Here is a 14,913-nt window from a genome sequence, read left to right on the forward strand (position 1 = left end):
TTAGCAGCAGCGGTCTCAACGTTTCAAATGCGGCTTGAGATCAAAAGAAAAAGAAAGTTGATTGTACATACAGGATGACATGCGGGTGATACGTCTCCAACGTATCTATAATTTCTTATGTTCCATGCTAGTTTTATGCCAATAGCTACATGTTTTATATGCACTTTATATCATATTATGGCATTTATTGGACTAACCTATTAACAAGATGCCACGAGTGTCGGTTCTCGTTTATTATGTCTGTTTATTGCAGAAAAGGCCCAAAAACCAAAGTGCTCGGAAAAATCCAGAAAAATTACAGAAATTCTATTTCACCAGAAGACCCACGGAGCCACAAGGGCCAGGCCAGAGGAGGCCCACGGCCTCCTCCCCATCCATTGGCGCGGCCAGGAGGGGGGCGGCGCCACCCTATGGGGTGGGCCCCTCGGGCACCCCCTCGCGCCGCCCTTTCGCCTATATTAAGCTCCTGCCCTGAAAACCCTAAGGGGATCGACGATTTCTCCAGAAGAGTTCCGTAGCTCCGCTGCCACCAAAAACCCTAATTCGGGGGACAGAAGTCTCTGTTTCAGCACCCTGCCGGGACGGGGAATTGACCCCGGAGCCATCTCCATCGACTCCATCGCCATCTTCATCGCTGTTGTTGTCTCCCATGATGAGGAGGGAGTAGTTCTCCCCGAGGGCTGAGGGCTCTACCGGTAGCTATGTGGTTCATCTCTCTCTCCCATGGTGTGATCTTTATGTGATCATGAGCTTTGTAATCTAGTTGAATATGTAGATGTTACTCTTGTCTATTATGCACTCTAGAGGTTACTTTAATATGAACTCCGGAGTCACTCTCCACGGTGTGATGGTGACAGTGTGCGCATCGTGTGTGATTCCTTTATGACGTTGTGGAGCTTGTTTACTCTGGCTTGAGGTGTGCTTTTGCAGCCCTACACAGTGAATGGTGTTTGTTATCCAACAAGAGAGTGTTTGAGAGTAGCATTTATTTATTCAATTATATGATCATTGTTGAGAGTGTCCACTAGTGAAAGTATGATCCCTAGGCCTTATTTCTAAGCATTGAAACACCGTTTCCAACAAGTTCTGCTACATGTTCGCTTGCTGCCATTTTTATTTCAGATTGCAATTACTACTTATAATCATCCATATTACTTGTATTTCACTATCTCTTCGCCGAACTAGTGCACCTATACATCCGACAAGTGTATTAGGTGTGTTGGGGACACAAGAGACTTCTTGTATCTTAATTGCGGGGTTGCTTGAGAGGGATATCTTTGACCTCTACCTCCCTGAGTTCGATAAACCTTGGGTGACTCACTTAAGGGAAACTTGCTGCTGTTCTACGAACCTCTGCTCTTGGAGGCCCAACACTGTCTACAGGAATAGAAGCGTGCGTAGACATCAAGCTATTTTCTGGCGCCATTGCCGGGGAGGTAAGGTAAAAGGTATTCACATCCTCCGACTACTAAGCTATTTCCTAGCACTGTTGCCGGTGTGTGAGTGCTCGAAGCTATTTCCTTTAGATTCTGCAATTATATCTTTTTGTTTCTTGTTTTTATTTCACTAGTTAGGCTTAATGGAAAACAACAACAAAATTTGAGATCTTTATAAAATTTATATTGAATTAGGACATGATACTTTTGAAGAGAAAATTAAAAAACCTATGGAAGTTTGTCTGCATAATAGTGGTAGTAATGTTATTAGTATAAATTTTTTGGACACCATTATTTTTAATGCTATGGAAAAACCCAAGCTTGGGGAAGCTAGTTTATATAAAAATAATCTTTTTTGCACCTCAGCTTTGGATGAAGTATTTTGCCTTGATAATGCTTTGTGTCCAATATGTGGTAATTCGAATGATGCTTGTGATATTCCAAATCCACCTGTTGAAAGTATTCCTTTTAAAATACCTATGAAAATTGTTGAAAGGGTTATGAATGATCAGTATGTAGGGGATGGATTAGTCCATCCAAGTGTTCACTTGTCTAAACTTACAGAACTTTGTGAGTTATTTGAGATTGCAGGCTTATCAAGAGAAAATGTTATGAGGAAACTATTTCCACTGTCACTTAAGGACAAAGCAAAGGAATGGTATAGGCTGCTGGATGAACAACCATCGAATTGGAAACAGCTTGAATCTCTCTTTTACTCTAAATTTTATCCTCTTCATGAAGTGCATCTAGATAGGAATCGCATTTATAATTTTTACCCTCATGATGGAGAAAGCATTGCTCAAGCTTGGGGAAGACTAAAAACATTAATACTCAAATATCCTAACCATGAGCTTTCTGAGGAAATAATTGTTACTAATTTTTATGCAAGGCTTTCAAGTCATTATAAGGATTATGTAGATGCATGTTCACAGGGTTCTTTCACAAGTAAGAAGGCTGAAGCTAGATGGGATCTTCTTGAAAGAATTCAAAGCAATACTGAAGATTGGGAGAACGACAAAGGTAAAGAATCAGGTATAAACTATGAATATGAATGCATTAAGTCTTTCATTGAAACTCGTTGGTTTTCAAAAGCTTAGTGATAATTATGGTCTTGATTCTCAAATTATTGTTGATTGTTGTAGAACCTTTGCTTCTCATATTAATGTTCCTAAAGAAAATTGGGACGTGTATCATGAACCTTTCAAAGACACTTGCTTGGAAAATGAAATTGTTGTTAATGATTGCAATAAACATGCCCAAACTTCTGAAAATACTATTTCTTATAAGCATGTTAATTTTTTTGGAATGCATAGACCTTGTGGAATTAATCAAATCGAAGATGAATATTGTATCCATCATAGGAATGAAAAAACTAGAATGTGGTACAAGGCTCTAAAAGATCTTGGTGAAAAATTTTGTGACCTCCATCCTTTTATTTGTGAACTTTGCTATGAAGTGGGTCATTTTAATTTTCAATGTTCTGGTCATGATGATAGTATTTCGAATTTAATGAGTACTTCAAGTCTATATTGTGATAACATGATCACTCCTAATCAGCATGATGAACTTACTTTATTTTTGGGGTGTGAAGAGTTATCAAGAAAAATTTCTTTGTTAGATATGAGTGATCTTGATATGAATAGTGTGTTGCATGGATGTATCTCTATTGTGTTAATAATTGCCATGCCAACACCTACATACAAAGTGTTATAAAGGATGGGACTTGAAATACTTATGGATCATTTTTCTATATATGTACCTCTTTCGATAATTGCATATTCAATCTTAACAAAGCTCTGCAGCGATGTCAGGATCAACACCCAGTCCTTAATTGGGAGAACTGCCATTTTTATGGTTACGGAAGGTGTTGTCTTTGGTCATCGAGTGTCTGGAAGAGGCATTGAAGTGGACCATGCGAAGATAGAAGCCATAGGGAAGCTACCATATCCACGGGATATTAAAGGTATAAGAAGTTTCCTCGGGCATGATGGGTTTTATAGATGATTCAATAAGGACTTTTATAAATATCAAAGCATCTCACTAAGCTTTTGCAAAAGGATGTTCCATTTTATTTTAGTGATGATTATGTGGAGTTTTTCAATGTTTTAAAGAATACTTTAATCAGTGCTCCTATAATTTAGCCACCTGATAGGAATTTACCTTTTGAAATCATGTGTGATGCAAGTAATTATGCGGTATGTGCTATGTTGGTACAAAGAGTTAATAAGAAACTTAATGTTATATATTATGCTAGTAAGACTCTTGATGGTGCCCAAAAAAATTATGCTACTACTGAAAAAGAATTTTTAGTTGTGATCGTTGCTTGTGATAAGTTTAGAACTTACATAGTAGATTCTAAAGTTATTGTGCACTGTGATCATTCTGCTATTAAATATATGATGCAAATATGTGGAAATTCAATATGATAAAGGACAAAGTTCATGTATGCATTTTACATGCATCAGGCCTTTACAGTTGAGGTTGTAAAATCTCCTTGGGTTCTTTGTACAGGAAGCATGGAGGTACCTCTTTGCGATACTTGGTTAAAATAATATGCATACTGAGATGGTCTATGGTAATCTAAAGTTGAGTAGTACGAGGTGTGGTTGGCAGTGCTAGAGGTCATGAGGTACTTACTTACAAAAGGTCAAACACATGAATCATGAGTATCTCTAAAACAAAGTAACAAAGAGATGCATGGAACCCCATCCTTATGATTACTGTTGACATGAATTACATAGCTCACAATTTTACTTTTTGCTCTCTTTTATCTTTTATTTTGTTGGACGACTAGCACATGTATTTCCTACTTACTTTCTATTGTTCAAGAGTCGAAAGTGTCCAAAGAAAAGAAAAAGAGTCTTCCAAATAAATTATGTAGGTTCATCCAAGCATGCTTTGTGGTTTATAATACTTCTCATTGATTTTCTTACAATTCCACTTATTATTATGCATGCTTTCTAGAATACGAGAGATATCACTTTATAGCTCATTTACTTATTGTTATTATTCTTTAATGACTGAACCTTGTGAAACCTTGCATGATAATGATATATAAGCAATACAATAAACTCCAAAGTCCATGTTTGTTTCATCACCTTTATGCTCGAGTACGAGCATAGGTTAAGCTTGAGGATGTTGATGCATGTAAAATACATACGTGAACTTTGTAGTTTATTGTACTAAAATCCTTATTGTATTGCAACTTTATTATATTTATTGGGACTAACCTATTAATAGTTGCAAACATGCACAATTTCTTGTTTTATAATTTTTTGTGTAGTAAATAATCAAATATGGAAGGAAACCGGTCATTATGGCGAAATTTGGAGTTTGCTGAAATATGTCACTGCAGTACTTATTTCGAAGATGGCCACGATAGGCCCCGAAGACAACGTCAAATCAAAAAGTGCCAATTGACAAAGTTGTGGGGAATTTTATTGTCGTGCTTTTAGACATAAACTTCGCCCCAATCGAACTCCGAATGTCCCCCTGTTTGACCATATTACTGAAGGGTACATAGGAAGTTTCGGGAACCCAAAAATATGTGACGTGATTGACTCAAAAAAATCCTTTTCTAATATAAATATCTTGAAAGAAAAATCGATTTGTTTAAAAACATGTTGGTGCCAAAAGTTTATAAATCTCTATTTTGACAAAATACTTTTAACTATTACACAAAAGTTGTAGTTCCATGTGAATTTCAATCAAGACAAAGAATAATTTATTTTTTGCACATTCCAACATTTGGAAAAAAAATATGATATTAGACACTACCGGCTTAACAAGAATCTTGTTCCCGAGATTCGGAGAAAGGCTAGAAAGAAATATTGGTTTGGCATATATCAGGGTGGCTTCCACCCTTAAAGAAACCTTTTTTATTTAGTCTTATATCTTTTGTTCAAACTACGCTCATCTTAGGTATGACTTATATCATCTCTGGTTTATAACTTCATTTCCATTAGGTGGGTGTCTATTAACATATCTTGATCTTCTATACTTCCCAAGAGGACTTGAGTAAATCTTGTGTAACATCCCAACTTTTGTAATCTTGTGTAAGCAAAGTTTAGAGTTGCAAAATGAGGGCCAACAAAAAAATTGTGTTAACCTATTGAAACAATGTTTTAAGAAATAAACTATAAGTGGGCTGGCCCATTTAGATCCCAATGGCCCTATGATGTTCATGTCTTTTTAACTGTTAGCAGGTCTTGTGTGGCTCTATCATCTACAACGGACTTTCAACGATTTAGCGGTGTTACTGGTCAGCTAATGGAGTTATCTTCGTGTTAGTTGGCATGTCGTCAGCAGTCAACCCCCCCCCCCCCCCCCACACACACACACACGGTCTGATTTTTCGTGGTTAAAAACTCCTCATCCACCATGGACCAAAAAATCGATTCGATATGCACCACATAGGCCATTTCGTCCCCTATGACTCGTTAACCACGAAAAACGCCCCTTAGCCGATAATTTTTGGTCGTGGTAGCTAACGACTTTTTTGTAGTGACACAAACCCCAAGGTGTTTCCTACTTGGCTCACTTGCACCATCCCGTGATCACATCCGAAATTGAGGAACTTGTAGTTCCTCAACAATATAATTATTAGTTGTTGTAACAAAATAGAAGTAAAATAAACATCTACTATGGCCAAATCAAGAACATTGATGACCACTACGTAATGACCAAGGCCAACTTGGCGAACACTCAGGGCTGTTTCGTTTGGGTATTATCTTTAAAATTTTATGGTGGAGAACACGGAGAAGCATTGCATTTACGTTCCCATGTAAGGCATTCTCCCTAGCCCTACCTATGCTTATCTAGATTTATGTTATGTTTTTTTGTGAATAATTTAATAAAGAAGGTCGTATGCATTTTTTCGATGTAGAGGCTGGGGTCATCCTCCATTCACACCGAGGCAAATTAGCTTGAGGATGTTTGTTGAACTGTTTGCGCAGCAGTCATTCTGTCCTCGTCGTATATTGTATTTGGACTCAACAAGGAGCGAGGGGAAAGAATACAGCAGGCTTAGGAAGGTTCTCGATGATGCTCTCAACGGCTACAACGTGAAGCTCGGCAACAACGCCGTCAGTAAAAAAAATGACAAAAGGTAACATGCCGGTCAGTTTCGGTGACAAAACCGACTTTGTTGTGTGCATCAACCAAAAGGCAGCTGCAGGGATGTCTACTACGTTATCCTTCACATCATGGAGTACGCACGGTCTCGTGACACCTTCAAGGCGGCAGCTAATATCATCAAATGGGGCAAAAGAATGGTTGTGATCATAGATGAAGATCTGAGACAGGAATTCTTGCGTATCCAGCTGAACCTTGCGAACAATCATCAACAAGGATGTATAGTTACATGGAGGGAGGTTCCACATCCGACGCCCTATTCCATAGGAAGTACAGTGCCACTTGAAACAGTTAAGTGACAACAATCATGTGGACATTAAATAAAGCATTCTATCCTTTATGAGAGACGAACATGTGATCATTCTGCCAAAACGTGTCCAACTATTTATTTATTACGTATTTCGGCTATGTATGTCTGATCATTTTTCCAAAACATATCCTAGCTACTTATCATTATCGACGAAGCTGTGGTCGGTCGATGAATTGTGACCGATGAACTTGTGATCGATTCTTTTTCGATATGAATTATCCTTTAGTTAAGTTGCTTATTACATTTTAAAAATTTGCTTTTGTTGCTTATGTTGCATTTATATGATACTCTAAATGTACTTAACTGTATATATTGCATTTATATGATATTGTGGAGACTTTGATGTTGTTGATATATGTTGCTTTTACTAAAATATTTTGTCTCGGTTGCGCAGATCATGAGCTGGCATGTGGCGCGCAGGAGGGATATTCTAGGAGTTCAAAATCCTGAAGGTAGTGCCAGAAACAAGTGAACGGTACCACAACTACGGCTACCAAAAGTTTAATATCTTAGAGGAGGCAGAAGAAGGCGGAATTCAATTCGGCTCCCGGGTGCGTATGCTCCCTATACCAAAAAATTATATTTTGAGTTGTCGAAAAATTTTGGCAAAAAATTCTACATATACATATCCATAATACATGTGCATCCGTCAAGTTTCACGAAAAATCAATATTTTTTGTGGTCTATGCAAAAAAGAGAAAATTTATCTTGTAAAAAGCATTATTTTTAGCACTGAGTTTTGTCTTTTTTACACACATCACATGACAAGTCCACTTTTTTATGAAACAACTTTGTGAGCGCGTAGCACGTGAAGGTGTACGTGCGAATTTTTCGTTTCAATTTTTTTGAAATTCAAAATATGTGTAAGATGAATTTCAAAATAGAGAGTGCATATGCTCCCATGTTCCAAAACACCACTCCCCAGAAGAAGATTATTTGCAGTTCACCAGCATGGAGTTGCATCGTCTAGTAGGACGACGATGGTGGCCCTCGTCCTGCTTCTGTTGATCGTGTACTTATTGTATCTCTTTGAGTGATGCATAGATTTTAAATGGTAAACATAATAATTGTGAAAGATTTCATTTGGATAAATACGTGTAGTAACATCTATTTGGGTTTGTATATGGATATATGTGTGGTGAACTAATTTAAAGAGTGATTGAACCGATATATTACTGCTTTCGATGTTCACATGTACCGTATAATATGTCGTAATGTAAACAAAATACACGCTCCAGTAAATCCGTTAGTGGCGTGTTCAGAAGGCTACCAGCGGCGCGTACACTTACTTGCAAGGCATATACAACACGCTACTGACTTTTTTTTAGAAGGACATGCTACTAACTGGTTGATTTTAGTGGTGTGGCTTGAATGCCCCACCGATACCGTACATCTGTGGCATGGATGCGCCACTGGTATTATAAATCCGTGCACCTGAAGAAAACTGTACGCATTCGCTAACGGGCCTGACCTCACCTATCTCGTCCGCGTCGGGTACCACTAGATAAAGACCAACTTTTACGAAGGGAAGTTGGACCAGCCAATTGATAACGCGTGGCAAACACCGCGCGCATGTGTCTCGTACTCGTCCCGCGGCCCGTACGTGCAGCCCCGCGCGCGTACTCGTTCCGGCCGCGTACGTCAAACCCTGTGGGACTCGTCCGGCACGAAGCACGTACGCCCATATCTCTAATCAAAAAATCAGACTCGATTGATTAATTGATCAGCTAGCTAGACGCGAGGCGCGCGGGAGCTAGGTGGCCACATGCGCATACGTACTCCGCCTCCAGCTAGCTACCTTGTACGTGCCATCTTTTTTTGCACACGGTATACTACGAACCGCAAAGACACGAGTACAGTTACGTCAAGACACGAGTACAGTTACACACATGAGCGAGTACAAGTATAGTCGCTCATAGAAGTACAGTTGTGCACACGAGCAGGTCTAGTCACGCACAACACACGAGTACAGTTGAACACACATGCGAGTACAGGTACAGTCACGCACACGAGCAGGTACAGTCGTGCACATGAGCAGTTACAGTCACGCACAACACACGAGTACAGTTGAACACACAGGCGAGTACAAGTACAATCACGCACACGAGCAGGTATAGTCACGCACAACACACGAGTACAGTTGAACACACGAGCGAGTACAAGTACAGTCACGCAGACGAGCAGGTACAAACGCGCATACGAGCAGGTACAGTTGTGAACACGAGCAAGTACATGTACAGAAGTACAGTGACGCACACGAGCAGGTACAGTCGTGCGTAAGTACAGGTACAGTCCCGCACACGGGCGAGTACAGTTAGCGAGTAAAGGGAAAAATTGCACCAAATACACTAAAAACAGAAGTACTTATCAGTTGAAACTTGAAACACGAGTACAGTTAGGTACATACCACAGGTACAATCATAATATTATTAGAAGTACGAAAAAAAGTATCTCCAAACCTATCAACATGGGATCTAGTTTTGAAGATCTCGACGCGAGGATCTAAAAAGTGAAAACGGTTCACAATTTGGACTTAGGGTTCTCAAGATATTTTATTTTGAAAAAACAAATCTAGAAGAAAAAGGGAAAACTGACACAACCCGGTCTTCTCTCTCCTCCCCCATCCCACCTTGCTTCCCCTTCTGACACGTGGCGAACAGGGAGATCACTTTCCAGGGATTTTCTGACACCACAGCGCGCTACTTGTCGCGTGCTGAACGAGTTACCTTCCCTTCGCGAAGGTTGGCCTTTTTTTAACGATTTCGGTCCGCGTCTGGCAGAGCGCTAGGTGGCGCCCGCATTGGACAGAGAATAGGTAAACCCTATTGCACACTCATTGCATGCAATAATGGACATCGCCCACGCGGGAATCCTGTTGGGCTGCAGCCCATTTGCGTAGCAGGTAGCACTGGAGTCTGGAGGCGACGAGAATCCTGGTTTTTTCCTGGTTTTGAGAAGTTTTCAGAACCTTTCAGTTCGGTTTCTTTCTGGTTCTCCCGGTTTTTTGTTTTCTTTTCTGTTTTCGGCTGTTCTTTTGGTTTTTCTCCGGGTTTTACGGTTTTTGCAGTAGTTGAATCGTTTCGGCGTTGGACCAAGTGGTAAACAAATGTCCTTTGATTAGAAAAATTAGTGGGAAAATACGTTTAGTTTCTGTAACTGCGACATTCCGATTCTGTACATAGTATGCACCATCCTTCTCGTGTTTCAGTCCTTCCACGCTGAACGTTCGCCTCTAAAATACTTCAGAACAGTTACTTGGCCCTGTGGGCTCTCTGAGACAGCGAGATATTGCTGTCACAGCACCTTCGATTGATGCATCTTCTCCCTGCTCCATGTTCCAAAAACAGAGGCATGGTCAGCAAAAGGTACAGGAATTCTAGGCAATATTGCACTACGATCCTCTCAAGTTTTTTTTTATGTCTAATCAAACCCCTTTAAAACAGAACGCAACCTTTTCTTTCCAGTAGAACATGTTTCCGTACTTCCCTGCAACACGGCTCCAGAAGCTCTGAGGAATGTCTAGATCAATTAATGAACCAATGTTGAAATTTATAATGTTACCTGCAATAACAGAGCCATGTTCAGCACTTTATCCTGCCAGCAAGCATGAGTGCGCGCACGCAGCATCTAAGTAAATGCATGGGTGCACTTCTATTTTCAAAATTATAATGTGTTGTCATATAACAAATCTGGAATTCCGGGTCAGGATCACGTGCATGGTGTCAGAGGGACGAGAATGAACTTGGTTGTCACTGACTATTTCTGAAAGCCTTGGCACCAGTGTTCATTTGTTTTCAAGGATTGCACCACTAAGATTTAGAAACTGCTCTAACTTTGAACTTTAAGAAGAACAGAACTTCCAATTCAAATGGGGGATCAACCTTTTGCTATTCAGGTAACAAACTAGACATGGCATAGAGGAACAAGAAAATCCAGTATGAAGATTATGTTCAAAACAGAAGTAGCATACCAAATGTGGGATCTGCAACGAACACAATAGTTCGGTCATCAACTTGCCAAAAATCTTTTATAGCCAATCCTGTAAAAAGTGTGGAAGGGAGCCTTAATCAATCATACGTGATATGATACATGTGCACAATCATGGCATCCTGTTATCTATAACAGAGAAGATGAAAAAATGTGATAATAGCTTACATGTGTTCATGTTGACAACTGATTATCACAATTTCAAAGCTATGACATTGGTATGACTCACCAGAAAGAAGCTCATACATGTGCTTAGTGGAAGTAAATAATTGCCACACAACAATACAATTGGTCTAGACTTCAGACATGGATATCAATAGGACGTAAGATCCACCAATGGTAGACATGGATATCAATAGGACGTAAGATCCACCAATGGTAGACATGGATATCAATAGGACGTAACATCCACCAATGGCAGACATTTTTTCCGATAAAGGGAATATATTAATATCAAAAGGATACCAATTACACCCAGCCTCTGCAACAACGCAACACCCTAATAGCACTACGGATGCACACAGCCAAAAAACGGAAAAGAAAACTAAGAAACAAAAGTCCCTCTACAGTATCTTGGGCCTAACAACAGCAATACATCCACCGCCAAGACAACACCTGAAATACAGACTCTCCAAAAACGACGCCTCCAAGAAGGGAACAGTGCTCTTACACCGTCGTCGCCCGATCAACGATCTTAGGTTTTCACCCTGAAGATAGTCCCCGCTCTCAAAACAATGCCTCCAACAAGGTCATTACCAGGCACAACCAGTTAAGGCCAGACCTTGGGTTTTCACTCTGAAAGGTAGGACTCTGTGTTGTCGCCCCCACTTTCATACCGCTGCTGTGAAGCCCGGAACACCAAGCAAATCCCTCAACAACGCGGATACTTGAACCTCCCTTAGCTAGTCCTCCCCTCCGGCCTTCATGAACTTCTCTTCTTCCGACTTTCATCATGGATCCATAGTCACTTGATGTCAACACAGAAAAAGAGCTTCGCGCCGCTCCCTCCAGAACCAATCGGTCGGAATAAAAGCATGGGTGCGCACGACCGAATACCACCAATCCAGCAAACTCCAGCAAGCATTGTTACATTCGCCGGCGGAGCCTTCCGGAACTCAACACTCCGGCCAGATCACGAGTACAGGCCTCTGGTAGGTCTTCCTCTTCACGCAAGAGAGACCCTAGGACCACCGCCTTTATACAGGTCGGACCCCCACGTCGGCGACCATCCCGGGCTGGCCACTCCAACCCTCCACCGGCGGCACCGTCGCCGGCTTCCATGCTCCTCCATCTCGACGCCGGAAACCGGTGATAGATCGATAGATCCACCACCACCAACTGCAGGCCGACCCTCTCCGGCGAAGAAGAGGGCCACCTCCACCGTCGTACCCAAGGCTGCTGCCCCGGGCGACCTCATGTCGCGGGTGAAGCCCGAGATCGCCTCCACTCACCGACGAGAGGCGGGGGGAAATTGGCGCAGGCCATGGGCCTAGCCGCTGCCCACCACCAGCCCCTGCCGGAGTGCTGCGGAGAGCCGACGGGAGGAGGGAGACCGCAGCGCAGGCCGCCGCCGCCCATCCCATCCGCGCCGGCCGGTCCACCATGGGAGAGCCGACGGGAGAAGGGGGCGCAGCACAGGCCGCCGCCCATCCCATCCGCCAGTCGGTCCGCCATGCGTCGAGGAGGGGAGATCCAGTCGCCGTCCACCACGCAGCGACGAGGAAGGGCCCCCGCCGCCGCCACACCCCGTGGGTCTTTGCCCCGGCGGCGCTATCGGCGGCGGCGGCGGTTAGGGCTGGGAGGGTGGGGTGCGGGAGGGTCTGTTAGGGTCTCCTGTGTGTGCGGCTGTACCTACAGTAAGTCATTTGTTTACCAATGGCAGACATGGCAGTACGGATGAACACAGCCAAAAAGAGAAAAGCAAAGCTAAGAAATAAAAAGTCCCGCTACGTTATTCCAGCCCTACAACAATATTACATCCACCACCAAGACAACACATGAACGTTAGGCTCTCCAAAAGCGATACCTTCAAGAAGGGTACAATGCACAAGCGTCGTCGTTGACTGGTCAAAAAATCGTAGTTTTTCACCCTGAAGATAGTCCCCGCTCCCCCCTCCCCTTGCATGTTGCTGCGAACACCAGTCAAGTCCCTCAATAAGACAGAGACTCGAACCTCCATTGCTAGTCCTCTAAACCGGCATTCATGGTATTCTCCGTCTCTGATTTCACCATGGACCAGAATATCATCTAGGTAACATAGAACAGAGCTTTGTGCCACTCCCCTTAGAACCAAATAGTCGGAATAAAAGCATGGGTGCGCACGACCGAATACCACCCGATCCAGCAAACTCCATGCATAAGCTGCATTGTTGCTCTCGTGAGCTAGACTCCTTGATCAGAAGATGTCGGCTTAGGATTGCTATTATCCCTAAAATAGCTAATTTAACGACTAATTGCGTGACAATGTGTTGGGAAAACTGAAAATTACTGCATTCCGGAAATAGAGGCTATATGCATCTTTTCCGTGTGGCCAGTCCAGATACTTTGGGTGATAGGGCAATGTTTGACCATATTCATAACATGGGTACATGTATTTGTGCACATATGACTAAATAAATAACAAAAGGCGTAGCGAGAGCCGCGCAACATGTGAATGAAGAAGCAAACATCACCTGGAGTATCAGGGTAATTTTGTGCGAGAACCCTCAACTTGTACCCAGTGTCCTTCTCCAGGTCTTCTATCTCTTGACGCAAACGATTTTCCTAAGAACGAGTTCAAATCGTCAGCAGCTATCGATTACAACATTGTAGTCCAATTATTAGCACCAGAATGAAATGTGTAGAGCCTACCCTTTGAAACAAAATTCACTGTAAGCTAGAAATTGATAGGCCAGTAGTATGACATGCTAAAGCGCATCAGGAACTACATCTAACAATGTAAAGCGTGACACTTGAATCAAATAGCAGTGCTTTCACTAAACATCAGTGCAAAATAAAAAGATAAAAAAAAGGTACTGCGGATTTATGAAGATACGAGCTCTAAATAGTCCTGAATCATATCCAACAGCTCCTACAAGGTCTGGGTTACCTGGCCTGAAGAGAGAAACCCAGCGACATCAATGACGGTGGTGAACTCCTTGGGGAGCAGCTCCGGTTTGTTGACCCCAGCCTTGGCGTTGGCCAAACCTACAACTGCAGGTATGCACGAGATGCCGCATGAGACGGATTATTATCTAGCAACGATGCGCTTCCTCGATTCTCAAATGTGTACTGTACTTCTTTCTCTTTCGCGCAACTGCCCATGACCCAGATGAACAGGTTCTCGAAAATGGCCAAAGCTGAACTTACAGCAAGAGACGGATAAGGTGAGAGCGAGGGCGCCGGAGACTGCGGCCTTCCATGGCACGGCTGCGGCTAGCTCGCTGGCCCAAGAAGCAGCAGCCTCTTCACCAACCGCGGCGGGCGGAGGGGTCCGACGAGCGGAGCAGCGCACGCCGGCGAGAGGATGACGCCTTGGCCGCGGGAGAGTGGATAACGGCGACGTGGACGCGGCTGCTGCTCCGTACGGTGCTCGTGGCACAGGGGACGGGATGAGGAGAACCATTTTCCTTTTCTTTTTGTCCTCAAGAAAATGTGTTGGTTTTTTATTCTTTGGGTTGACGGAAAATACTCACTCGGATAATGTTTGCACTTTGCTTATTTTATTTTATTTCATTAAAAACTAGACTACATATGCATTTGCTCTGTTTCTGTTCCGACACTACGTTTGCTGCGTTGATCAAACAAAAATAACGATCATTTGGATTTCGTTAAATTAGGATCACATGAATTCTTTCAAAACTCCAGTACTGTGAAACAACTAGAGAACTACTATTACAAAAAAAAATCTTGAGAATCTTATCAACAGAATAAAAGGTAGCGACTATTTCCACTTACACGAATCTCAATGTTCAGATCAGATGACTTGTGGCATCAACTAAGGGAAACTCTCATTCGCAACTAGTTGCGTCCATACCCCATTTTTGTTGTGACACTTTCAAGTTTCCA

General features: G+C 42.3%; 1 protein-coding gene across 1 annotated transcript; it reads right to left on the reverse strand.

Annotated features, from left to right (window-relative positions):
• Positions 1-9,978: 9,978 nt before the first annotated feature.
• On the reverse strand, positions 9,979-14,480 carry LOC124675958 (thylakoid lumenal 15.0 kDa protein 2, chloroplastic-like). The gene is made up of 6 exons (XM_047212045.1): positions 14,215-14,480; positions 13,955-14,058; positions 13,539-13,629; positions 10,850-10,918; positions 10,331-10,440; positions 9,979-10,204 (listed from the first exon to the last, which is right to left on the reverse strand). Exons 1-6 carry the CDS (start codon positions 14,468-14,470, stop codon positions 10,112-10,114), a joined length of 723 nt encoding a protein of 240 aa, XP_047068001.1. The 5' UTR covers positions 14,471-14,480; the 3' UTR covers positions 9,979-10,111.
• Positions 14,481-14,913: the final 433 nt, after the last annotated feature.

Source organism: Lolium rigidum, chromosome 7 (assembly GCF_022539505.1).
Source record: "Lolium rigidum isolate FL_2022 chromosome 7, APGP_CSIRO_Lrig_0.1, whole genome shotgun sequence".
In the NCBI taxonomy this organism is placed as follows: domain Eukaryota; kingdom Viridiplantae; phylum Streptophyta; class Magnoliopsida; order Poales; family Poaceae; genus Lolium; species Lolium rigidum.

Coding starts and splice junctions, on each gene's coding strand:
- LOC124675958 (XM_047212045.1), bottom strand. CDS start 14,470: ATGGTTCTCCTCATCCCGTCCCCTGTGCCACGAGCACCGTACGGAGCA. Junction 14,059..14,214: donor CACCTTATCCGTCTCTTGCT/GTAAGTTCAGCT, acceptor GCATACCTGCAG/TTGTAGGTTTGGCCAACGCC. Junction 10,919..13,538: donor AAATTACCCTGATACTCCAG/GTGATGTTTGCT, acceptor CACTTTTTACAG/GATTGGCTATAAAAGATTTT.